The 23,311-nt window shown below is 58.7% G+C and overlaps 3 protein-coding genes across 6 annotated transcripts in view; 1 reads left to right on the top strand and 2 right to left on the bottom strand.

Moving 5' to 3' along the window:
- Positions 1-71: 71 nt before the first annotated feature.
- MRM2 (mitochondrial rRNA methyltransferase 2) lies at positions 72-5,891 on the bottom strand. Its single transcript, XM_006210438.4, has 3 exons — positions 5,811-5,891; positions 3,579-3,868; positions 72-1,150 (listed from the first exon to the last, which is right to left on the bottom strand). Exons 1-3 carry the CDS (start codon positions 5,816-5,818, stop codon positions 711-713), a joined length of 738 nt encoding a protein of 245 aa, XP_006210500.1. The 5' UTR covers positions 5,819-5,891; the 3' UTR covers positions 72-710.
- Positions 5,877-12,310, top strand: NUDT1 (nudix hydrolase 1). 3 transcript variants are annotated; one of them, XR_012061364.1, is made up of 4 exons: positions 5,877-5,929; positions 7,319-7,484; positions 8,577-10,313; positions 11,251-11,360. XR_012061364.1 is itself a non-coding variant. In XM_006210398.4 (4 exons), exons 2-4 carry the CDS (start codon positions 7,333-7,335, stop codon positions 11,840-11,842), a joined length of 471 nt encoding a protein of 156 aa, XP_006210460.1. In that variant the 5' UTR covers positions 5,877-5,929; positions 7,319-7,332; the 3' UTR covers positions 11,843-12,310. The 3 variants fall into 3 exon arrangements, 2 of the variants coding, with proteins under 2 accessions (XP_006210460.1, XP_072799558.1); XM_006210398.4 differs by lacking the exon at positions 8,577-10,313 and adding an exon at positions 11,670-12,310 and having other exon boundaries at positions 11,251-11,396; XM_072943457.1 differs by lacking the exon at positions 8,577-10,313 and adding an exon at positions 11,670-12,310 and having other exon boundaries at positions 5,923-5,979; positions 11,251-11,396.
- A 2,725-nt stretch (positions 12,311-15,035) lies between these two features.
- The window catches only part of SNX8 (sorting nexin 8), a 33,590-nt gene continuing 25,314 nt past the window's right edge, over positions 15,036-23,311 (bottom strand). The window contains exons 6-11 of one of the 2 annotated variants that reach the window (XM_072943453.1): positions 23,025-23,185; positions 22,398-22,530; positions 19,059-19,127; positions 17,872-18,021; positions 17,457-17,606; positions 15,036-15,192 (exon numbers count right to left, since the gene is read on the bottom strand). In XM_072943453.1, the coding sequence (XP_072799554.1) occupies positions 15,094-15,192; positions 17,457-17,606; positions 17,872-18,021; positions 19,059-19,127; positions 22,398-22,530; positions 23,025-23,185 (762 nt within the window). In that variant the 3' untranslated portion in view covers positions 15,036-15,093. The remainder of the gene's footprint in view (positions 15,193-17,456; positions 17,607-17,871; positions 18,022-19,058; positions 19,128-22,397; positions 22,531-23,024; positions 23,186-23,311) is intronic. The other variant, XM_072943454.1, reaches the window with a different exon arrangement.

Raw genomic sequence — 23,311 nt, 5'->3', positions numbered from 1 at the left:
TATTGTTTTATAAAGCTGCTGCGAGTTCCTGGAAGAGTAAAAGGAAATAAAAGAACACAACACATCGCTGCTCACACTGGCAATTACCTTTAAGTCAAGTCTTGGGAGCCTGGAGTATTTCAGCAGTATTTCCAGCAGGAAAAACAATTATCCCATGCATAATTCATACCAAAAGTCTCCCCTAATTGCTCTGGGAACTCTCACCGCTTGAAGAACGGATGTACTTCCAGATCATTCGCCAAAGGGATGGCAATAAATCCCCTGGTGGAAATTTCAGATTTTTCTGCATTATACTACAGTCAAAATACCTGGCAACCTGTGGGCTGTTTCTGGAGCAATGGTGGAAGCCCGTTTCTCTGCAACAAATCAAGAGTGGGTAAGAGGGGAAAGTCACACAAGGTGTCTGTGTGTGCCTCTACCTCGGAGTATGTTTTTAGCCTTCCCTCAGTCTGTCTTTTCATCCTTTTATCTTTGCCTGTCTCTTTCTCTCCATAATTTCTTCACAAATCATGTTATGGAGAATGTTTTTAAATCACATATTGTGGCCACTGAATAGTTTTGTCATATCTTTTTGGTTTTAAAAAAGGACCCCTACTTGTCCTGCCTGCTGCACCCCACATCACGTGAGGGTCCCCAGCTGCACTTCAGGACAGAGCTCTTGCTACATTTGCAGTGAAAAAGCATCAGAATGGCAGAAGACACTGAGTCCTTCACAGACCGGCCCCCTTCCCTCTTCGGTACTGCGTAGCCAAGAGGTACACCTCTGATGATTCTTTCCTGCTGGCTTCAGGCTTTACCGTCCTTGTGTTCTGGAACTCCTCCGTCAGTCTCTTCTGTAAACGACGGCTCTGGCTTCCAGCCCAGGTTTTACAAAGGAAAGTGCCCCCGGGAAGCAGGATGTCCGGAGCCATGTCCAGAAGGGACAGGCACAGGCTGATGAGCTTGTCATGGTCAAGGGCCCGGATCCCTGTGGCATTGGGTGCCATGTCACTCAGAATCACATCTGCTCTCCCACCGGGAAGCAGTTCTCGGATTCTCTGGACAGTTCTCGGGTCAGTCACATCAGCAGGGCACAAGAAGTTTGCTCCTTCCAGAGGGAATATGTGGAGAAGATCCACCCCGAGCACGAAGCCAACAGGAGCTCTGGGATCTAAGGCAGAAATGGTGAATGCGTTCACTTATTTACACCCGGAATCATCCCACAAAAAAATACATGCAACAAACGAATAAAATAGATATAAAAAGTCAGGACGGAGGGAAAGATCTCATTATGGACACAGGCCTTTCCCCACTTTCTGTACATCCTATAAAAACACATGGCGGGGAGTGGTGGTCCTTCCCTCTACATCTGAGCAAACCGAGTGAGGCCCAGAGAGAAGTGATTGTCCCAGAGCCTCAGGCAGACCCGGGGCTGCACCTGTCTCTGGCTTCCTTTCACTCCGCAACGCTTGCTCTCCGTGAAAGGGTTATTTCTGAATGGTCTTTTCCATAAACTAAAACAGAAAATGACACTCTAGTATATAAAGTGCCTCTGGATTAAATCCACCCCCACTCTGCAGCTTAATCCAATTTCTTTCAATGTAGAAAACCATTAGAAACAAGCCGAGATGGGGAAAATGGACAGATGCAAAATAAGGTGAAAAACTGATACCCTGCATATTTGAGTGGGGCCAGTTGTGAAATAAAAAGGTGTCACTGTTCCACCCTCTCTGAAACCGGACTTCCTGTCTGCACGCTGCTGACCCCAGTCCACACCTCCCCGCCCTTCACGCAGCACTCCTGTTCAAAGCTCCCCTCTCCACAAGCCCTGGAGTCCCCTCCCCGCACCACTGCCCACACGGAGGAGGGCCTCTGCTCTGCAGTACAGATACGTGAAGGGCACAGTCACAGACTTGTAGCTCCATCTGCTTAGTAAAAAGGCTGTTCCACAGGCGAGGGTCGGGTGTCCCATCTCTATGTAAAGGCTGGAGGTCCAGGTATTTTGCAGAGCACCTCATTTCCTAAAGGTTAAAAACTCTCAGTCTTCATCCCTGGAAAGTGGTACGTCTCACGTCCCATCCTCTGCACTTGCGCTCCCTGCCTTTAACGCTCATGTACCACAACCCCAGGAAGTGCCCACTCAAGGCAAATGGCTTTGGCTGCATTTTGTCAACTTGTAGGAGTAAAAGAATCCAAGTCCCCTCACCCACCCACTCTGCTCCTGCCGCCTCTTCCTGCAAGTGGCACTTGGCCACTTCCCGGCTTCTCCTGAAGAGCAGTTAGGGGAGAAGAGCCACTAAAATCAGCTGTGAGCAGGTCTGCAGACAGGCTCAGTGGTGGGAAAAGGAACCAAGTTGTCGGGGAGTTTTTTTAATTTAAAAAATTTTTTAATTTTTATTTCTGGAGGGAGGTAATTAGGTGTATTTATTTATTTCTCAATGGAGGTACCAGGGATTGAACCCAGGACATCACGCATGCTAAGCAGGCGCTCTACCACTGAGCTATACCCTCCCCGCTAAGGAACTGAAGTTTCTGACACGGATTCACTTAGTCAATAAATATTTAGTGAGCTTAAAAGTATTTTAACTGTTCTAGAGCCCCCTGCGTTATCCCACCCACAGTAATGAGGTTGATGAATGTACCCAGGAGCAGCATGCCCAGGTCTGTACTTTCAGCAGGTCACTAAACACCTCTAAACCTCAATTTCCTCATCAGAAAAATGGGCACAAACATCCCCACTCTATAGTGTTTGGGAGGGATCTTCGTGCACCATCACATGTCATAATGCCAGTCAGTGCATGTGGTGCCCCCAGACTTTACGGCAGGAAATACGAGTGGTAAGGACAGTTCCCACAGCACTGCACATGCTACCCAAAGGCAAAATACCCAAAAGCAACCCTGATGCCCAAGATGAAGACACCAGCTAAACTCCAACAGAACCACCGTCATCTGTTATCCTATACAGCTGTTTAAAGGATTGGAGTGGTGGTGGCTGGTTGATCTATTCATCAGTGGAAACTTATATAGAAGATCTTAGGCTAAACCCCAAAATAGACAACAGATAAAGCCAGGTCCCTGGGGTCGAGCCAAGGTGGAGAGTCCAGAGCCCCAGCGACAAGGGCTCTTGCGCAGCCCCAGTGGCACTCCCAGAAAACCCAGGGCTTCAAGGACCAGGGCCTGGAAACGGCTGGGGCTGACTCGGTTGTTCTGTCATGGAAAGATGTGATTCATCAGTAAGCAAAAACAAAAACAAAAACAAAAACAAAAGCTCCCCATCAGCAGCAAGGGCATGGCGTAGCATCACCTTCACAAAAGACTAAGAAGGTATGTAAGTACACGTAGCCACGTTCGCAAAACCAGGTTCGGGAAGGGCGCACACCCTCGCAGCAGTGTGCACGGGACTGGGGTGTGACTCGGGGTGGCTTTCACAGTCATCACGCCCTTCTACCTTGTCTTTCATCTTGGAACTGTCAGTGTCCTATTTGTATCATTCCTGCTAAAAGACCGCTCCGAGATATGCACCCCCACAGCTGGCCCCACTGCTCCGTGCCCCGCGGCAGAGGGCAGCCGCCTGGCATCTACACGCGTGGGGGCCACACCTGTGCCTGCAGCGTTGACCCTCTGCACGGCCACCTGGCTCCACGCGCCAGGGGCTGCCCCACAGTCCAGCACTCGGTGACCCGGCCGCAGGATCTGGTGCCTCTGGTTCATCTCCAGGAGTTTGAAGGCGCTCCGACACCGGTAACTCTCCACCTTCGCAGCCTTCACAAACGGGTCCCTCAGATGCCGGGTCAGCCACAGGTGCTCAGCGCCAGTGCGACCCCTGTAGCAACACCCAGCAGTGTGGAACCCTTGGTGCTGAAGGGAGGCCCACACCAGCCTCCAGGGCCTGGTGAGGAAAAGAAAACAAGCAGGCTGGCATCACACAGACCAGCAGGTCACGAGCTCAGTCGAGCCCCGGTTTCAACCTACGCATTTTTAGAGACAGGACACTATGGCCCAAGAAGGGGAGGCAGCCTGACAAGGCTACACAGCCAGGAAGCAGGTGTTCTGCGCTGAACTGTATCCTCCCGCAGTCTATACGTTAAGGTCCGAACACCCAATACCTCAAGATGTAACTGCTCTTTAATGAGGTAATTAAGGTAAAAGTGAGGTCATATAGGCGGGACCGAATCCATTATGGCTGGTGTCCTTATAAGAAGGCGTCAGGACAGACACACACACAGGAAGAACACACGACGACACAGAGAGAAAACGGCCATCCGTAAGTCAAGGAGAGAGGCCGCAGAGAGACCAACCCTGCTGACAGCTGGGTTTCCGATTCCCACCCTCAGACTGTGAGCCAGCGAACTTCTGCTTATTAAGCCTCCCGGCCTGGGGTGCCTGGTTATAGCAGCCCGAGCGCACTAACCAGCAGGCAGTACCCCTTCAGTCAAGAGGTATCTTTTCGCTCCTGAAGTTTTTTTCAGAAGGAAAACTCAAGCATTAATGACAGTCACCTTGCTTCTATCAACCAAAAATTTCCCAGTACTTGTTAACTGACAAAACTCATGAAAGTAAAACAAAGTTTCACCAGGCTCTGAGAGACTTGGACAAACCCCCAGGAGGACAGGTCCTTGCCTTACTCAGTCCCAAGGCTAGCAGAGTCTGATCTACCTGTCACAGTTCTTAACAAAACTGACCTCAATCTGTGTGTCATTGAAGGGAAATTTCCAAGTATCTTTGGAAAGTGGGGTTTGCTTCACCTCCACCTGCAGTGCCCACCTCCCCGGACCCTTTCTCCAAGGCCCTCTGCCTGCAGACCCACCTCCCAGGCCCCTCTCTCCAAGGCCCCCGGCCTGCATCGCCCACCTCCCCGGCCCCTCTCTCCAAGGCCCTCCGCCTGCATCGCCCACCTCCCCGGCCCCTCTCTCCAAGGTCCTCCGCCTGCATCGCCCACCTCCCCGGCCCCTCTCTCCAAGGCCCTCCGCCTGCATCGCCCACCTCCCGGGCCCCTCTCTCCAAGGCCCTCCGCCTGCATCGCCCACCTCCCCGGCCCCTCTCTCCAAGGCCCTCCGCCTGCATCGCCCACCTCCCCGGCCCCTCTCTCCAAGGCCCTCCGCCTGCATCGCCCACCTCCCCGGCCCCTCTCTCCAAGGTCCTCCGCCTGCATCGCCCACCTCCCCGGCCCCTCTCTCCAAGGCCCTCCGCCTGCATCGCCCACCTCCCAGCCCCTCTCTCCAAGGTCCTCCGCCTGCATCGCCCACCTCCCCGGCCCCTCTCTCCAAGGCCCTCCGCCTGCATCGCCCACCTCCCCGGCCCCTCTCTCCAAGGCCCCCCGCCTGCATCGCCCACCTCCCCGGCCCCTCTCTCCAAGGCCCCCGGCCTGCATCGCCCACCTCCCCAGCCCCTCTCTCGAAGGCCCTCCGCCTGCATCGCCCACCTCCCCGGCCCCTCTCTCCAAGGCCCTCCGCCTGCATCGCCCACCTCCCCGGCCCCTCTCTCCAAGGCCCCCCGCCTGCATCGCCCACCCCCCCGGACCTTTTCTCCAAGGCCCTCTGCCTGCAGACCCACCTCCCCGGCCCCTGTCTCCAAGGCCCCCTCCAGCTCTCTGCCCCCCGTCGCTTCTCGGGAGCCTTAGCCGACAGTCCACACCGGGTTGGCAGGTCTCCCCTAGTCACCCGGCCGGGGCTGACCGTGTCAGGGCCTGGACGAAGTGGGCGCTGCACCCCCTTTGGGACCGGAGACGTGGGCCGGCCCCTGGCCACTCCGCCTCCCGCACGCATGCAGTAGGTGCTCCGTAAGTGCCCGCCACCGCGCCCACCGACCGCCCCTCTCGCCGCCCCACTCACCCCGCCATGGACGCCAGCCCGCTCCACACACCGGAAGTGCCGGCCTTACTTCCGGTCCGAGGCCACGCCCCCGGAAGCGGCTCGCGGATTCGGAAAGCGCGCGCGGAACCCGGGACCAGGTGAGTGCGGGAGCGAGAGACCGGGTGCGCGAGGAGCCAGGCCACCGGAGGTGGGCCTGGGGCCGGGAGGGGGCGCACTGGGAGGGGCTGCCGGAGAACCTGCATCCACCAGGGCCCCGAGAGCGGAGCCCAGCCCGGCGCTGCACTGTGTGTTGTCCCTTTCAGCCCTGTGACGCGCTTCAGGTGACAGGTGGCTCCGTCAGGGGCCGCTCGGCTGACCAGGGGGCTGCCCAGCCCTGCTGCCAGCCTCCCAGCCCCTGGCGTTCGGTGGGCTCCCTGAGGACCAGCCTGATTGCGGTGCCAGCTAGACTCCAACGTCCGGCAGACCCACGCCTGGGCGCCGGCTCCGCTCTTGGGCCTTGAGTCTCTGAGCTTCAGATTCCTCGGCAGGTCTCAGCGCACAGCGTTGTTGGGTCTATTAAATGGGGTGATTTTGGGAAAGATGTATCCGATCCGTGCTTAACAAGTGACAGCTGGTGTTCCCCGCAGCCTCATCTCCGTGACAGCTGACTTAGGAAGCCAGGGCTTTGGGCGTGAACGTGTCGGCGACAGGACAGAGTCCCTGAAGGGAGGTTCAGCCTCCGAGACCTGCTTCTCCTGCCTGACCCACCCCCACCACCAGGACCCAGCCATAGGGCCCCCTTCTCAGACACTGCAGCCTCCCGGGCTCTGGGTCCTGCCTCTCACCCAGTGTGGGCCCCAGAGGAGGAGACTTGTGTTCAGGGGGCCCCAGACTGGGAAGGGGTTCTGCAGGGAACTTGGTCCTGGTCCTCCAGCATCGAGCAGACATCACCCACACAGTCTCTCTCTGGACCACGCACACCCATTCGAGCAGGAGGGGCCTTTGTGGCTCCAAGGCCCACCCTGAGTGCCAGGTCGCAGAGCAGCAACAGTCGTGAGCAGAGTGTGAACAGCTGTCACAGGAGGGGGATTTAGCCAGGCCTCACTGGGTGGACTGTCCGCTGTCAGGAGCTATGCATTGCTTGGGAATCTGGGGATCTGCTATCGCAGAGAGGCAGAAACCAGATCCCAACAGGCCAGAAGGCCCTGTAATAAAAAGGCCAAAGCCAAAAACCTGACCCAAGAACCGTTGGGTAAACTGCACAGTTGGGCACGGGGGAGTAGACACAGGAACACGAACGACCCCAGGCTAAGGAGTGGGAAAGGGAAGATGTGAACATCACCCTACCTGCTGCTTCAGCCCGGCAGGTGGCCTGGCTCTCCTACCCCAGAAAATCTGCCATACGGGGCAGAGCTGGGATGTTACCCCTCCCTGCCTTCCAGAGTACATTTCCAGTCCACCTGGCCTCTGGCCACCACAGTTCACAGGCTTCCATCCACACCCCACCCGCGCCCAAATCAAGCTGACCCAGCCCTTGCCTTCCTCAGAACCCAAGGGCACCATGGGCGCCTCCAGGCTCTACACCTTGGTCCTGGTGCTGCAGCCTCAGCGAATTCTCCTGGGCATGAAGAAACGAGGCTTTGGGGCCGGCCGGTGGAACGGCTTTGGGGGCAAGGTTCAAGAAGGAGAGACCATCGAGGATGGAGCCAAGAGGTAAGAGGAGGGGCAGGCCTGCCCGCAGAACCAGCCTCTGCAGGGGATGGGGATTCAGGTGCAGAGCCAGGCCCCTGATTCTACCACTGAGAGCCACATGACCTGGAGCTCGTACTAAACCCTCAAGCCTCAGTTTCTTCATCTGCAAAGTGGGAATAATAATAGTACCCACCTCTTAGGATCGTGGTGAAGGTTAAATGAGAATATGCACATAAAGGACTGGAACGGGGCCTGGCACATGGCCTGTGCTGAGTTACCTGCTGCTGCATGGTGGTGGGTTTTAGGACGTATTTGGGAAGCTGCTGTGAGGTGGCTCAGGTTGAAAAGTCTGGCCTTCCTTTTTCTAGCCAAGGGGCTGGCCGATTCCTCAGCTTCTTCGTTTGTCGGGGAAACTGATGATGAGCAGATCTGGAACCTCTCACACACAGTCTCGGTTCATCCTTGACACAACCACTTTCCCATGGGAAGGAACTGAGGCCCAGAGAGGTTGAGCAGCATGCCTGAGGTCACACAGCCCTCCCGACTTCAGCTGCTTTGCCTTTCCCCTCACGAGCTTGTATGGGTAAATCCAACCTTCTGTGTCATCCACTGAGCTCCACAGGGTGTGGCCTCGCCCCCCCTCCCATCCCTGCCCCTCAGACACCCCAGGCTGTTGCTGCCCACCCACTCTTCCTCTGGCTGACCTTGTCAGCCTTCACAGCCGAGCAGGCTCACCTCCGCCAGCTCTTCCCGATAAACCCCCTCCCTGGGTTTCCTTCACAGAACTCCCACCTTTCTGGTCACACCTGGTTATTCCCTCCATCCGACATTCCCCCAGGGGTGCTCGTGAGGCCGGAACTGAAGACATTTTATTTTCTAAGTCAAGCCTGTATTGAAGCATAAAGTGCATACAGGAAAATGCCAGTCTTCATCAGGAAAGTTTTAAGAAATGGGCCCATCACTTAACCAGCCCTTACATCAACACGTGGGGCTGGAAGGTGGATCCTAACCCCCTGGAGGGCAGCCTGCCGCCCGACTTCCGTCACAGTTGGCGGTTTGGCCTGTTCTGAAATACCACGCAGACCATGCCCTTTGCTGCCGGCTTCTTCCCAGCATCACATCTGCCTGCGGCAGTGGTCCAGCCCCGCCCGTGAGCACCCTGCAGCTCGCACACCCCGCCCCAGGGCACTGGGGCTGCTTCCGGTCTGGAGTCTCGAGTGGGGCCACTGTGGACGGTCCTGCACAGCCTTTTCTGGCGGGCGCTCCCCTTGGAGGAGAATCAGAGACGTTCAGCCTCAGCAGATGTTGCCAACAGGTTTCCAGAACGGAGTGTGAGTTCCGCTCCCTCCAGATCCGCAGCAGCACTTGGCATCTCCTGTCTCTTTCACGCTAGCCGTGCCGGTAGGTGTGACGATGCCTCGCTGAGGCTTCATGTGTTTGCCCCAGTGACTGATGAGCCAGCCAGCCACCCGCTCAGGGTCTGTGCGGCGCTTGGGCGTCTGTTTCTGCCAAGGCCCGCTCAAGTCTTTTGCCCGGTCTGTTAATCCGGGTGCCTTTTTCTTACTGCTTTGTAGTTCTTCGCATATTTCACTGTGTCCTTACTGAATTCCTGCTTGAAGTCTCCAGCTATGACAGCAGATTCATCTGTTTTCCTGGCAGTTACACTAAATTTTGCCTCACTATTTTGATGCTGCTTTTAGTTGCATACATGTTAAGGGTTACGTCCGGGAGAACTCCTTTATCGCTTTGGGATGTCCCTCTTAGGGATAAAGATAACTTTCCTTGCTTTGAAATCTGCTTGGTCTGAAGTTACTACAGCTTCTGCTCCTTTCTTTTGATTAGTGTTAGCCTGGTGTATTTTCCTCCACTGATACACTTTTTTTTTTTTAATAGTTTCTCTTTCTTGGTTCCTTGGTAGGGGGAGGTAATTAGCTTGCTTGCTTGTTTGAATGGAGGTACTAGGGACCAAACCCAGGACCTTGTGCATGCTAAGCACGCACTCTACCACTGAGCTCTACCCTCCCCACCAATTTATGTTTAATCTATACCTTTTGATCTTTGTACTTTCAACCTTTATATTCAAAGTGAATTTCTTATAGACTGCTTAGAGTTGGGTCTTGTTTTTGATCCAGTCTGACAATCTCTGTCTTTGAATTGGAGCGTTTAGACCACTAACAAAGTGATTATTAATGTAGCTGGGTTGGTATCTACCATAATCACCACTGTTTTCTGTTTGTTGTCCTGGTTCTTTTTTCCTGCTTTTGTCTTCCTCTTTTTCCTCCTTTTGGCGTTTTAATTGAACATTTCACACGATTCCATTTTCTCTCCTTTAGCATATCAGTTGTACTCCTTTTTTTTTTTTAACCTTTTTTAGTGGTTGCCCTAGAGTAAGTCTAATTTTAGTTTTCTGAGGACTCTCCACACTGTTCCCCACAGTGGCTGCACCAAACTGCACTCCCACCTGCAGTGCAGGAGCGCTCCCTTGTCTGCACAGCCTCTCCAGCGTTTCTCATTTGTGAACTTTTGGATGGTGGCCATTCTGCCTGGTGGGAGGTGATGCCTCGTAGTTCTGATTTGCATTTCTCTGATAATTAGCGATACTGAGCATTTTTTCGTGTGCCTGTTGGACATGTGTATGTCTTCATTGGAGAACGCTTGTTTAGGTCTTTGCCCATTTTTGGACTGGGTTGTCGTGGTTTGTTTATGGACTCCTCGCCCTGTTTTGCGTCTGCCATCTGAGGACCATCACAGAGGTGCAGTCCGACACATTAGCAAGACTGGAGCAGCGTCACCTCAGCTGCCTAATTATCCCGACCCATGAAACGGAGCCCCGGCTCTGCCACCAAGCAGGTTATTGATATTTCATACACCGCCACGGACTCGGGGACGATTAACCGAAATTAGTCAAAACATGAGATCAGTGAAGTTTTTAAAAAACCAAGATCCGCCAGCCTGCTGCCTGAGATGTGGGGGAGGCCCTGCTGAGGGCTTGCATTACATTTAATTAGGGAGCCATTTGCACCCCCCAAGTAAAAACACACATTCTTTTTTTTTATTTTGGTCATGTCTAATGTAAATTAACCATCTCAGTGAATAAATTCTGGGTTTCAAAACATCACTTGGCAGTGGATGGACACATTCCTCTCCCTCTTGGGCCTCACAGGAAGGTCAGGGCAGATTCCAGGTTCAGGGAGGCATCCACTTAAATAAGACCATTTAACCCAGCCCGCTTATTTAATGAACAGAGCATTTCCCAGCTCCTCCTCACAGGCACAGGAAGTCATGCATTGTGTTCCTAACGCAACTTGGAGATCAAAGCTGAAAATAACGTGTTTTTTTTTTTCACGTACTCTAAATGGACAGACATAATTAGAACACTTTTACAGCAACAAAAATAAATATAGGGCAGTGGGGAAGTGAGACTGTAACGGGAGACACAGACGCTGAGCCTCACACGTGCAGGGCTCGTGGGTCCCCAGGGTCCTGAGCGAGCAGGCCTTCCAGAGCAAGGCGCGTGCAGCTGGGCGGTGAGGGCTGGGGGCACAGGGTGTGTGCGGTGTGCTCGCCACAGCAGGCTGGGGATGGGCTGCGTGGGGTTTCACTTTGATGCACAGCAGTCGCGGAGCTGGCTGTGTTCCTGCAGTGCTGTGTGGGAAGCATGGGTGTACGTATGTGTGATGTGTCTGCAGTGTTTAAAAGGGACGCACAAAGGAGAACGACCCCTTGGCCCTGGGCGCACGAGCGTGCTAATGGCTGCCTTCCTTCCACCACCCCACCCCCGCCCCAGGGAGCTGCAGGAAGAGAGTGGTCTGACCGTGGACGCGCTGCACAAGGTGGGCCGGATCGTGTTTGAGTTCGTGGGTGACCCTGAGCTGATGGACATGCACATCTTCTGCACGGACAGCATCCAGGGGACACCCGTGGAAAGCGACGGTGAGTCTCAGGGGCTGTCCCTTCACCAGGGCACGAGGGGGACCTGGGTGCAGAGCAGGCACTGGGCAACCCCTGCCCTCCCCTCCCGTCCCTGAGGGACAGGTGCTGGAGCACAGCAGCACCGCAGCCTCCCTCCTCCTCCGTGAAACAGTCGCAAGTATTAAATAGGGAAGCGTGTCAGGCTCCTTACACAGGGCCACTCAGTTAATGCTTCACAGGAAGCCAGTTACAGCCCAGACTGAACGTCAGTGACTGCCTTCTCACCCGCCACAGAAATGCGCCCCCAGTGGTTCCACCTGGACCAGATCCCCTTCGGTGACATGTGGCCTGATGACAGCTACTGGTTTCCCCTCCTGCTTCAAAAGAAGAAATTCCAGGGCTACTTCAAGTTCCAGGGTCACGACACCATCCTGGACTATACGCTCCACGAGGTGGACAGAGTCTAGGGCCGAGCCTGGCTCCTTGCAGAGCCAGGGCTTCCAGTCAGGCTGGAGCATGACCGATGGAAGGAAATGGACGTCTGACCTTTTTAGCGTCCTTCCCCGGGCCCCCCATGGGCAGCCAGGTCCCATCACCGGGAGCTGGCACACCTGCCCAGCTGTGACCTGAGACACCAGACACAGAGAGGGAGGAGACCCAGGCCCGAAGGGTGAGGGGACAGCTTCTCTGCCCACCCCAGGGTGGACAGCTGGTGTGGGAGGCCCGACGTTGGTGTGGGCGGGCCACGGGATCACGGGGGTGGCCTAGAGAGTGTGCCCCCTCCCACCAACCCCCACAGGGGACACGGGGGCCCAGCTGGGGTCCAGGGCTAAAACCCCATCTGTTACCCTCCCTCCCAGAGGATGGACGGTCACCAACCTCTCACACAAAGAAGCCACGACTTGACCCAACTTTTATAAATATGTTTAATAATAGTCGCTCACGTAAGTTCATTGATAAAAATCTCGGAACGTGGATGGTTTGTAAACAATGTTTCCTGGGTGTGGCGGTGACTAGTTCCTGCAGCCTCGTAAAGTGCTTCGTACATACACGACTCAGCCAAGCAAGGGGAACCTCCCGACAGCCCGGCTCCTGTCCCCACCTCCGCCTCCCTCCACCACTCCCGCCCTTCTTGCAGCGAGGTCGACCGAGTCGGACCCCGGACCCGAAGGCACACTCCCGCGGGCCAGGCCGCGGGCCAGGCTGAGGCAGCAGGGAGTCTCTCAGCCTCCTCGGACAGGGGAGCGGGATCCTCAGAGCAGCATGAAGGGCTCCCAACAGGGTAACGCGATTGGATGTCCCTTCATGGGGCTGCAGCACGTCGGCCCTCCCCAGCCAGCGGGAAGGACACAGGAGTGCGTGACCTCCGGCCCCTGTCATCCCAGGGCCTCCACCTCGGAGCTGGGAGCAGCCTCTTCTCCTCCCCCAGCAGACACTGAGCAGAAAACACCAGCCCCCGAGCCTGGCAATCTATGGCAGCCCAGGTTCAGGCAGAGGGGAGCTGTGCAGAAGTGCCGAATGGGGGGGACACGGCCTTGCCTACGTCACTCCGACATCTTCCCGATGCCCTTTCTCCAGAGCCCAGGGAGGTGGAGGGGACTAGAAAGCGCCCCCAGATAAGCCTCTGGCGGAAAAGGTCACTGGGGCTCCAGCCAAGAACTTGCTCCTAGTTTCCACCACAGGCAGATGCTGCCAGGAGCCAGCCCCAGGGTGCCGTTCTCTCCAGAAAAGCGCCTCTGAAGTCTCTGGGCCAGAGCGCTCCCCGGCAACCCACGTGGGGACGGAGGACACGGCTTAACCTGCCCTGGGAGATGCTCCCCCACCTTCCATGCTCCTGCCCCCTGTCCACCATGTGGCTCCCTCGACTCTGCTGTCCTGTGGCCTTGTGTTCCTCACCGCCCCCGGCCAGGCCCCCAGGTGAACCACACCGGCCGCAGGGCAGGGACAGCTTGCGTCCCTCACCGCCCCGGCCGGGCCCCCAGGTGAACCGCACCGGCCGCAGGGCAGGGACAGCTTGTGTCCCTCACCGCCACGGCCCGGCCCCCAGGTGAACCGCACCGGCCGCAGGGCAGGGACAGCAGAGCCCCTGGGGTCACTCTTTACAGTCCAGGCGAGGGGACCAGCCCCGCGGGGCAGCACAGAGCCACTCCAAGTGGGTGAGAGCCCATTTCTATGGAGAAAGAAGTGGCAGAAGATGCCCACAAAGGGACAAGGATCCCCGCGCCTCAGGCTCTGGGGGACGCAGCCAGGAGCCTAGCCAGCCCGGCACAGGAAGGCACGTGTTGGCCGTCAGGGGCCCAGGCGTCGCAGGGGTGCAGCTGGCCTCCCTGCATCCGTGTGGCTGCGAAGCTGGCACAGACAGACCCCACGTGAGGGGTGGGCCATGCCCTAGCTGGACACAGCTGTCCGGCTGGGCCCAAAAGACACCCGCTTTCCCTGTAACATGTGTTAGCTCATCAGAGAAGCCTCCCTGTCACCAGAGCCCCTGGGTCCTGCGTGACCAACAGCAAAGCCCCAGAATCAGGCACGTATTCCTGGAGAGCAGGGATCTCAGAAATCTATGTGCAGTCAAGCTCCTCCAACCTCTGTCCCGAGCCAAAGAGAACAGCGAAGGGCAGAGGGGCCACCTGGTCCCGGGCCCCGCTTATACGACTCGGATTCAGAGCAGAAAACACGCAGGCCCCAGGCAGGCACTAACCCCACAGCTCCGGATGGCCAGCCCCACGGCACCCTCTGGGAGGATGGGAGGGGGGCCTGGGAGAAGGGTCTGAGTTGCCAAAAAGGAGTGAAGCCAGTTTGAGAAAGGGTTAAAAGTAACACCGATCCGTCCTCCAGGGCGCCAGCTGGACGACACCCCCCAGTGCCCCACCAGCCTCAAAGCTCCAAAGGAGGGGGCTGCACAGACAGACAGAGCCAGCTCAGAAGCAGCAGCTCACAAACCTCCAGATCCCTGGGTCCCGCCTTCGTCTTCCACACCTCGGACCAGCCCGCACAGCGCGGGGGCACAGAGCGTGAGCGTGCACAGGTCGGGGGGTGGTGCACAGACACTGCCTGGAGGTTAGTCCCAGACCAGGGCACCAGGGCACTTAGCGGGGCTGGTCCCTGGAACGACCCTCGGGCCCCCACCTCCCCCACCCACTCCCCTGAGGGCTCATTCCCACCTCAGCCCCCCAAGGCTGTCCGTGGGCCGGAGTCAAAGGTCTCGCTGACCAACTGCGTGTCAGAGATGTGGCCACCTCCTTGTCCCACACAGCAGGCCGGCCTCAAGGACAGTCCTGCCCCGCCGTGGAGTTTCAGCCTCCCTCTCCCCGCTCAGCTATTCCAGATGTCCGAGGACTATTCTGGCCCAGGGAGTTCCGCTGCCCATACCCCCAGGCACCGTCTGCCGCGTGAACCCCACCGGCCACCTTGTCCTCTTGGAATCAGGACAAAACCACTCCAGAGGCTCTACAGGGCTGGCACCCCAGACTAACAGACCACGGCAGGGTGTCGGGAGGGACGGGCGTGGTCAGGGCGACCAGGCAGACATCGAGGGCCCTGGCTTCCGTGGGCGTGTCCTCGGCCCTGCTCCCCACGAGGGGCAGCAGCTCTTCTAAGGGGGCTTCGGCCGACCACGGGCCCGCTGGTGGTGGGGCAGCCAAAGGGAATTAGACAGGGACACACCGTTTGGAAAGAAGTTTTAGTAAGGGCGCCGGAGCTGCCGCCGAGTCCCCCGGCGCTAGTGCGGAGGCAGGCCGTCCTGAGGGGGCGGGGAGCCGTGCGGGCCAGCGAAGAGGCAGCGCAGCTTGGGCTGCAGGTCATTCCACACCTTGCTCATCTGAGGAGGAGAGAGGACAGACAGGTGAGAACACAGCGGCCGCCCACGCCCAGACACACCAGCTCCTTCTAAAGCACCAGCTCCTTCTAAAGTGCCTGCAGGAGACACTGTGGGGCAGCCACACTGGCTAGATGTCATCCCCTTCCCAAGCTGCCGGAGTGAGGGCCGGCGGGACACGGTGGCCCACTCCCCTAGACAAGCCAGGTATGGGTGGGCCTGACCCAAAGGTCACAGCGCCGGTCCCCCCCCGCCCCCACACGTGGACATGGACAGAAGGGGCCCAGGGCTGCTCGCCCCGGAATTTTAAGCAACGTTATGGCTGGGTCACTCCCTCTAACAGCCCTTCAGGTGACAGAAAGGAGGGAGGTGAGAGCAGGCACTGGGTGGCCAGGAGGAGGGGGCGGTGTCCCGGACCCCTGCTGAGGGCAGGGCAGCTCACGTGACAACAGAAGGCGGTGTGGTCCTGGGAATGCATGGATGCAGCAGAGTCTGGGAGGTCGGGGCCCAGCAAGACACCCACGGTGGGGAAGCCCAGGATCAAGTCAGGACACACCTCCACCCCTTCTGCTGTCACCCAACCCTCCCTGGTATCCCCAGCCAGCGGACCTCCCTGAGGGGGCCAACCATCGCAGTCTGACCTCCTCCCGCCCTGGCTGCACCTGCAGTTCCCCTGGCCACCCCAGCGCACTCTGGGGGCACCACAGACTCTGAGAAACGTTCGCAGGAGACAGAGTTTGTCACACAGTACACAGACCACTGCTGTGAAGCTGTCTAGAGCTAAGTACCTAACGAACAGACGTGTTTAAAAAGTTATTCAGCCTAGGGGGTGCCGCGAAAAGTGACTGAGGCACTGAAAGCACCAGGAAAGTACAGGAGTTTGTCTCAGGCCGTCAGCGTTCCTCCCGTCATCTGGTGGTTCTTCCATCCCCCACTGGGGTCCCACAAAGGCACAGATTCCTGAGCCCCAGCCCCAGATTCTGGCTTCATCTGAGGTGGGATCCATGCCCCGTGATCCGCATGTTGAACAGACCCCAGGAGGTTCCGGCACCTCTGGTTCTAGACCAGGGTCTGGACGGGCCCTGACCTGGTCAGTCACAACCGCCTCCCGACTGGATATACAACCCCCACCTTCCGCCCCTTAGCCCACACGCCCAGCCACTGCCAGGGACCCTTCTGGACCTTGGGTCTGAGCTCGCTCCATGCGCCGCTTGCTCACCAAAAGCTCACTGGCCCTCCAGACAGAGCTGCCAGCTTCCCAGGCTACAGGCCTTCATCAGAGCAAGGGAAGCCTGTCCCCTCCGGCTGGCCAACCTGCCGGGTCCCCACTGGTCTCCACGGCCCCCAGTAACGGGGCCACTGAGCTGCAGCTGTGTGCCCCGCACAGCCAGGGCCTGGGAGGGAGACACCGCCAAGCAGCCCCTCACCCTCAAGTCCCCAAGCCGGCCTTGGAAGGCTGGGGGTTGTGCTTTATGCCATTTTTCAGGTAGGGAAACTGGCCCCCGAGGTTCAACGGCCCAGCAGGGCTGTAAGAGCTCGCAGCTGCAGCACAGCTGGGAGCTCAGGCGGCTGGGACCTGGGGCTTAAGAATCCTGACCCTGAGCTCCCCACGCTGTGTCAAGGAGTCAGACGTGGCCCCCCACAGACGTGTCCCTTATAAGGAGTGCCTGTGCTCGCAGGGCCGAGGAGGAGTCCGGGACACAGGGCGTCAGAGACCAGGAGGGGGTGGGAGCTGTGGCGAGGACACGGGCAGGGACCGCTCCCCAAGCGTCTCCTCAGCTCGGCCGGACACAGCGTCCTGGGCGCCTGGAGACAGACACACATGTCACTGAGCAGAGTGAGCAGAGAGCCAAAGCACAAGCTGGAGTGCATGGCGGAGACGAGCGGGGCCAGGCTGTCACCACAGGGGCTCCAGGCAGTCACAGCACCTCTCAGGGGCTCAGCGGACCCTCTGGAGGAAGCTGACCGTGGTCTTCAGGGAGACACCCCAACTTCCGCAGACTGGTGCTCAGTCTCTTCTCTCCATTCCTGGGGTTCTCTGTGCTTTGCCTCTTCCGGAACTCCTCCAGAAGCCAAGAAAGTCCTCCTTCATGGTCCTGCTCTGCGCCCCACCACCAGCTTCACAGTTACCGTCTACCCGGACGGGAACCGTGTTAAGCCCAGCTCACCGCACCTGCACGGATCTCCTAAGGGACCCTTCAAGGTGAGCAGCAGGGCCGCTGCAGCAAGAAAGGCACCGGCCTGAATGCAGGCGAAGGGGGACCCACCTCCTTGTGCCCTTGGATCTGGGAGTTGACGAAGGCCCCGAGGATGTGGGAGGTGAGGGGCAGGTAGACGTGCACCAGCTGCGTCTCCTGGTGCAGGCAGTACAGGGAGAAGTAGTTCCGAAGCTCCATCGTCTGGATCACGCTCTCCTGCTGCAGAGCAAAGAGCCTCCCTGGCACCCAGCACGGTGACAGTGGGACCGCAGGCCACCTCCCTCCTGAGCGCTGGGCCCGGCCCGTCCCCCGTGTCTGTCACAGCGGATTTGGCTACACCAGCTCGTCACTCGGTGCTCAGGCACCCGCGTCCTAGAAGCCCACGGGGACAAGCACAGGATGCCCAGGGGATGGCCCGGGTCCAGCCTGCAGGTGTGGGAAGGGCCCTGCCCGCCCCCCATGCGGACCCCGGGCGCCGGCCCACCTCCACGATGCGGGACTCCAGCTGCTCCACCGACTCGGGCTCGCGGTTGTGCGCGGCGGCGCTCATCACCTGCCGCTTCATCAGGCTGTACTTGTGCAGCGCCCGCTGGTGCTTGTGCAGCACGCCCTTCTCGTGCCGCTCACACAGGTCCTGCGGGCGGGGGCGGGGGGGGTCAGCCCAGGGGCCAGGGCACCCGGACGGACTCACCGCCCGCGGCCTCCCCGTCGGGGTAGGATGGCTTTCCCGCCTTAGAAACAGCTCACGGGCACCCACTCGCTCCACTCGGTGTTTGCACGATGGAGCCGCCCAGGGCCCAACCGTGAGGTGTTTGCTGTGCGAATCGGCACCACAGCCAGAAACCCACGGGAAACCACAGGAAACAGGCTTCGCTTAAGGGGAAAACGGACAGTGCAGAGCGCTGGGGCAGCTCTGGGCCTCAGCAGCAAACACCAGAAAGTCTCCAAAAGGAAGACACACTGACGTTTTCCTGGAGGCCTGAAATAACCCTAATCAGAAATCCGTGGGAATGTCAGCAGCAGAATCGCAGGGCTGGGGGAGGGTTATGCTCAGCAGGAAAGCACGTGCTTAGCACGCACGAGGTCCTGGGTTCAATCCCCAGTCCCTCCACTAAAGAGTAAAATTAAAAACTACTTAAAAAATACATAAAGAAACTTAATCACCCCCTCCCCCCCACCCAAAAAAGAATCACAGGGCTGTGACTTTAGAGGCCACCTGGCTACCATCTCACTGGAGAGGAGTCCCTTCTAGAACCTTCCCCACCAGCGCTTGGCCAGCTCTCTGAGCTCAGCATGAAGGACACTTGGGCCCCACAGGCAACCCACCCCACCCCTACACGGAGCTGAGGTCTGACGTCCCAGAACCTCCACCCACTGGAGAGGCCGGCTCCCTCTTCTCGGGCCAGCCCCTTGGTATTTACCGAGAGCTGTAAGAGTCACACTTACACACACGCTCACCCCTCTGCTCTCCCAGCGGGGAAGCCAGAGGCCATCCACACGCCTGCTGGAGCCCCAGGCCGCAGCTCCCTGCAGAGCCCACTCAGGGGAGCCTGTAGAGGGCCCAGCCGCCCTCTGCCACCCTGGCTCCATTCCCCTCCAGTCACATCCTTGAAAGGTCACAGGATCCTTCTCGAAAGCTATGTTCCTGATGGAGGAGCAGCCAAGACTCACTTTATAGGACTGAAGCAGATCCAGGAAGAGGTTCAGTTTCTCCACCACGTCGTTCTCTTCCTGTTTGCCCTGGAAAACACAGGGTGGGCTGGCCAACACCGAGCACACCGGATCCGAGGCCTGGCCAGAGACACAGCCGCAGGCTCTGCAGGGACACTCCACCCACACGACAGCCCGCCAAACATGAGGCCGAAGCCTCAGGCCCAGCAGGTGGCTGAGAATGAGGGTCAGCACCTGGTGGTGGCCCCCGACACAGTCCGCAGCCTGGCGGCCCCGCAGACAACAGAGCTGCTGAAGCTGTGAGCCGTTAGAGGGGGAGGGGAGGGAGGGTGTGCGGGGAACGAGGGGAGTCATCTCAGCTTCAGTCAGAGGGAGAGAAGCCAGCCCAGGAGGAGGCCGTGGGGAGAGCCTGCCGCTGTGGGGCTGAATGTGAAGCCGAGCTGCGCCATGTACACAAATTGCTGGTGCTCGGCTGACACAGGCGACGGGCCAGGCGGGCGCTCCTCCTGGGCCCTGCACACACCCCTGCACACAGGTCAAAGGGCCATGGCGAGCCCAGGGCGTCACGGGGGCAGCCCTGTTAGTGGAACGGGTGTTCCTGGTAATGACAGGTGAAGCCCTGCCCGGGGGGCACCCGTCACACACTGGGGACATGAACGTGACAGGGGCTTCCAGCAGCGGGAGCTCAGGATCGCACACACGCACGGACAAGCCGCGTGCACACAGCTGACCAACACAGATGCCGATGTTCACAGCTGCTCCCGGGCAGAAGGAGCCCGTGCCAAAGCCCTGGGCCCAGAGTCCGCGCTCCGGAGAGGCAGGCACCTGCCCTTGGTTGTAATGGCAACAGTCAGCGCTATGGTGCTTTCCCGGGAGCCCGACTAGGCTAACTCTGTGGTCCTGGCCATTTGAGGCAGTGGGGAAGCTCTAGCGCCCTCACATCCCTCAGCCACCAACGTGCGTCAAGCACCTCTCTGGCGTGTTTGCTGAGCACCTCTCCTGGGTGTTTGCTGAGCACCTGTCCTGGTGCTTGCTGAGCGCCTCTCTCCTGTGCAGCACCAGCTCCCTGGGGAAACCAAGCCCCTTCCGTAAACTCTAGAGCTCCAGCCACAGCAGAGAGTGAAAATCTCATCCCATAAACCGCCCATCAGACTTGGTGGGGAGAGTGCAGGCAGAGGGAGGCAGGAGACATAAAGGAAGGTCCAAGTTCAGTGAGGACACAAGCACTGGATGGGGAGCTGGGAGCCACCACTCAAGCTCTGCTACCTACGCGGGGGCCCCTGGGCCCTTCAGACCCACTGGGCTCGGAGGCGCCCCGCCCCACTCAACCCCACACCCAGAGCCAAGGTTCTAGAAAACAAGGTGAAAAGAGGACAGTATCAGGCGTGCTGCAGAACTTTAAGCTCAGAAAGGACAACGCCGGCCGGCCACAGGGGCCTGCTCCCCCCGACCAGGCCGGGGACACGGGAGCACGGAGGCTCCTCCCTGGTGTGCAGCACGGGGTCCCCTGCTCCTGCCATTTGTACCAGGTTCCGTTTCTGGTCCGACGCCATTCAAGAGCCTAAACCACCAGCACAGCACGTGTGCCTTTACAGGAAGCACACATCCTACCACCCCATAAGACACAGCCCCACCGTGAGCCTCACTCATCTGGCTGGGACGCAGTCATCCGGGTCTCCTGACAGGGCTGCGGGGCACAGAACCGGGACACACGAGGGCAGAACTAAGAGCCAGCCCTCGGATGCCTTCACCTGTACAGCAGGAGTGAAAGGGACCCCTCACCGGGACGGACGGAAGGCCTGTCACTCGTTCGTCTGATCAGCTTCGTGTTAAAACTACTAATTTCACATCAGCATAAAGACCACCAAGGACAAGGAGGAATATTCGGGACATGGCGCTTCTGCAGACATGACACTGCAAGGCAGCACTCGTGAGGAATCTAAGGCTTGGGGCTGGGAGGAACCTCAGAACACAAACTGCAGCGCGTCAGACGCCTGACAGCCCCCGTCTTCAAGGCAGAAGCAGCACCCGACCTGATGCAGAAAAGACGCTGCAAACGACGCCAGGCTTCCCATCCCGCTGGGCGCACTCCCGGGGTTACCTGTCCAAGAGGGAGCCGTGAACCCAGGGTGCAGGGCTCTGCAACAGAGCGGCTGCATTCGTGTGTTTCACAGACTGAGCTCTGAGTGCGGGGTCAAGGCTTAAACACAAAGGTTTTCAAGATCTAGTCCAGCCCCCTCGTTTCTAGTCACAGAGAAAAAGACGGGGACCAGAGCAGCCTGAGCAAGGACCCAGCACCAGACACAGGCCACCCCCCTCCACCCGGCCAGTCCTCTGACACCAGGCTCTGGGTCCTCCCACCGTGGAGATGCAGGCGCCTCCCAGACCTGGAGGTGGGCCGGACCCAGCGCCAATGCCGAGACACCAACCCTGCCCTACGCTCAGCTTCTCAAGGGAACCCACAGGCAGAGGGACCAGAGAGGAAGAAAACCCAAAGCCTTCCAGACCAGAAAGGCGTCAGATTCCCTTTTCAGCACCGAGAGTCATCCCACCCAGCGCCTGAGGGCCCTGCCTGGAGCCTGAAAAGCCCCCAGTTCCACCGCCGCAGGTCGCCCGTGGCTGGGGGCCTGCAGCTGGTTACCAAGGAGCTTCGAGTCTGAGACGGGCATCAAGGCCTCACAGTGACATCATTTTGAAGTATTTAAAACCACCTACCAGCAGCCTAAAGTCCACTTCCCCAAGAACAGGGAGCAAACGTCAAAATCATGGAGCGGTTTGGTAGCACAGAGCACCAGACAACCCTCCACCTGAGGCGAGCGCTGCGTCTGCAGATGAATCCCCAGCCAGGAGTCTGCGGGTTTCTACAGGCGGCACCCGCCGGGCAGCAGAAGCCCCTCCGAGGCTGACTGGGCACCCGGGGTGAGCGGCGGCGGGAGTCTCCCAGGCGCTGGGAGCTCATTCGTTCGGATGAGTTGTCAAGTGGCCGAGTACCAGCTGACTTGAGCAGCAAAACGGAAACTTCCTGGTCCACCCAGAAGCATCCTGGGACATCCAACACTGGATTTTCAAGGACAGATCACGTCTTCTAATCTCAGCAAAGTCAACGCCCAAGAGACCAGAACCCAATGGGTCTCTGTCATCGGTGACCCTCTGAAGAGTGTAAGTAGCTCGCGGGACGCCACCCAGAACAGATGGGGACACACGGTTCCGACCTGAGAGCAGCTGTCCACTCACTCGAGACTCTAAATACCGACGGCCACCCCGGAAGGAGCCTCTCCCACGTGCCAAGGGGCACAGGACATTCTCGGAGCAGGTGCCACAGAGAACAGACCCACTCACCTGCTGCGCAGCCTTGTCGGCGAGCAGTGCAAATTCAACGGACAGGCCTCTCAGCGCCTGCTTGAGGGACCCCCACGTGCTGCTGCTCAGAGCGGCCCAGGAGGGGAGCGGCGTCGTGTCAGACCCTAAAGTGCTGAGCGCAAAGGAACACGGGGGGCGGAGACACTCAGGCCGGGCGGCCGGCGGGCAGCCCACCCGACACGCCTCTGCCTGACACGAGCCACTCAGGGCGGCCTGCGCGGCTCTGAGCCAGGCCCTGCTGCTCAGAGGGCGGGCCACAGCAGGCCTGGGAGCTCCCCTGCCAGGACCCGGAACCAACGCTGTCAACGAGGCCCCTGGGGACGTGTGCACAGTGGGCTTGGGACGCACAGTTCTAAGCGTGACCGGCCCCGGCGTCCTGTCCCGAGTCAGATGAACCTTTTCTCAGATCCCACCCTGACAACGGGGAAAACCCAGACGTTCAGGATCCCACGCTGCTCTGCCTACGCCCTCCACCTTGTCTCTTCCAGACGCCATCTCCTGTCTCCCCACACGCTCCTTCCCCCTGTGGAGCTGGTCACTGCACTTTCCACTCCAAGCCCCTGACCAAAGTCTAAAGACCCCTCCCCACCGAGCGGGGCCACCTGCCTCAGCTCCTTCCCGAACACGAGAAGGTCGGCAGCGCTGTCGATGGCCCGCGACACCATGCGCTCGGCCCGGTCACGAAGTTTGTAAAAGCTGTTGTAGACGTTGCGGATCAGCTCCCGGCTGATGGCGAACTGAGCCTGGATGTCCGCCGGGAGGAAGTCCTGACGGGTGGGGAGGGAGGAAAACTCTGGTTACCAGAAGCGAAATGCCTTCAGAAAAGACGACCCAGTGGAGAGGGGGGCGACGCCAACAGCTGAGCAGGGAAATGAGCCCAGGGCCCCAGGCCC

Source organism: Vicugna pacos, chromosome 18, assembly GCF_048564905.1.
Source record: "Vicugna pacos chromosome 18, VicPac4, whole genome shotgun sequence".
Taxonomy (NCBI): Eukaryota; Metazoa; Chordata; class Mammalia; order Artiodactyla; family Camelidae; genus Vicugna; species Vicugna pacos.
The sequence above is the reverse complement of the archived record's forward strand: the minus strand, read 5'-3'. Positions and strand labels throughout refer to the sequence as shown.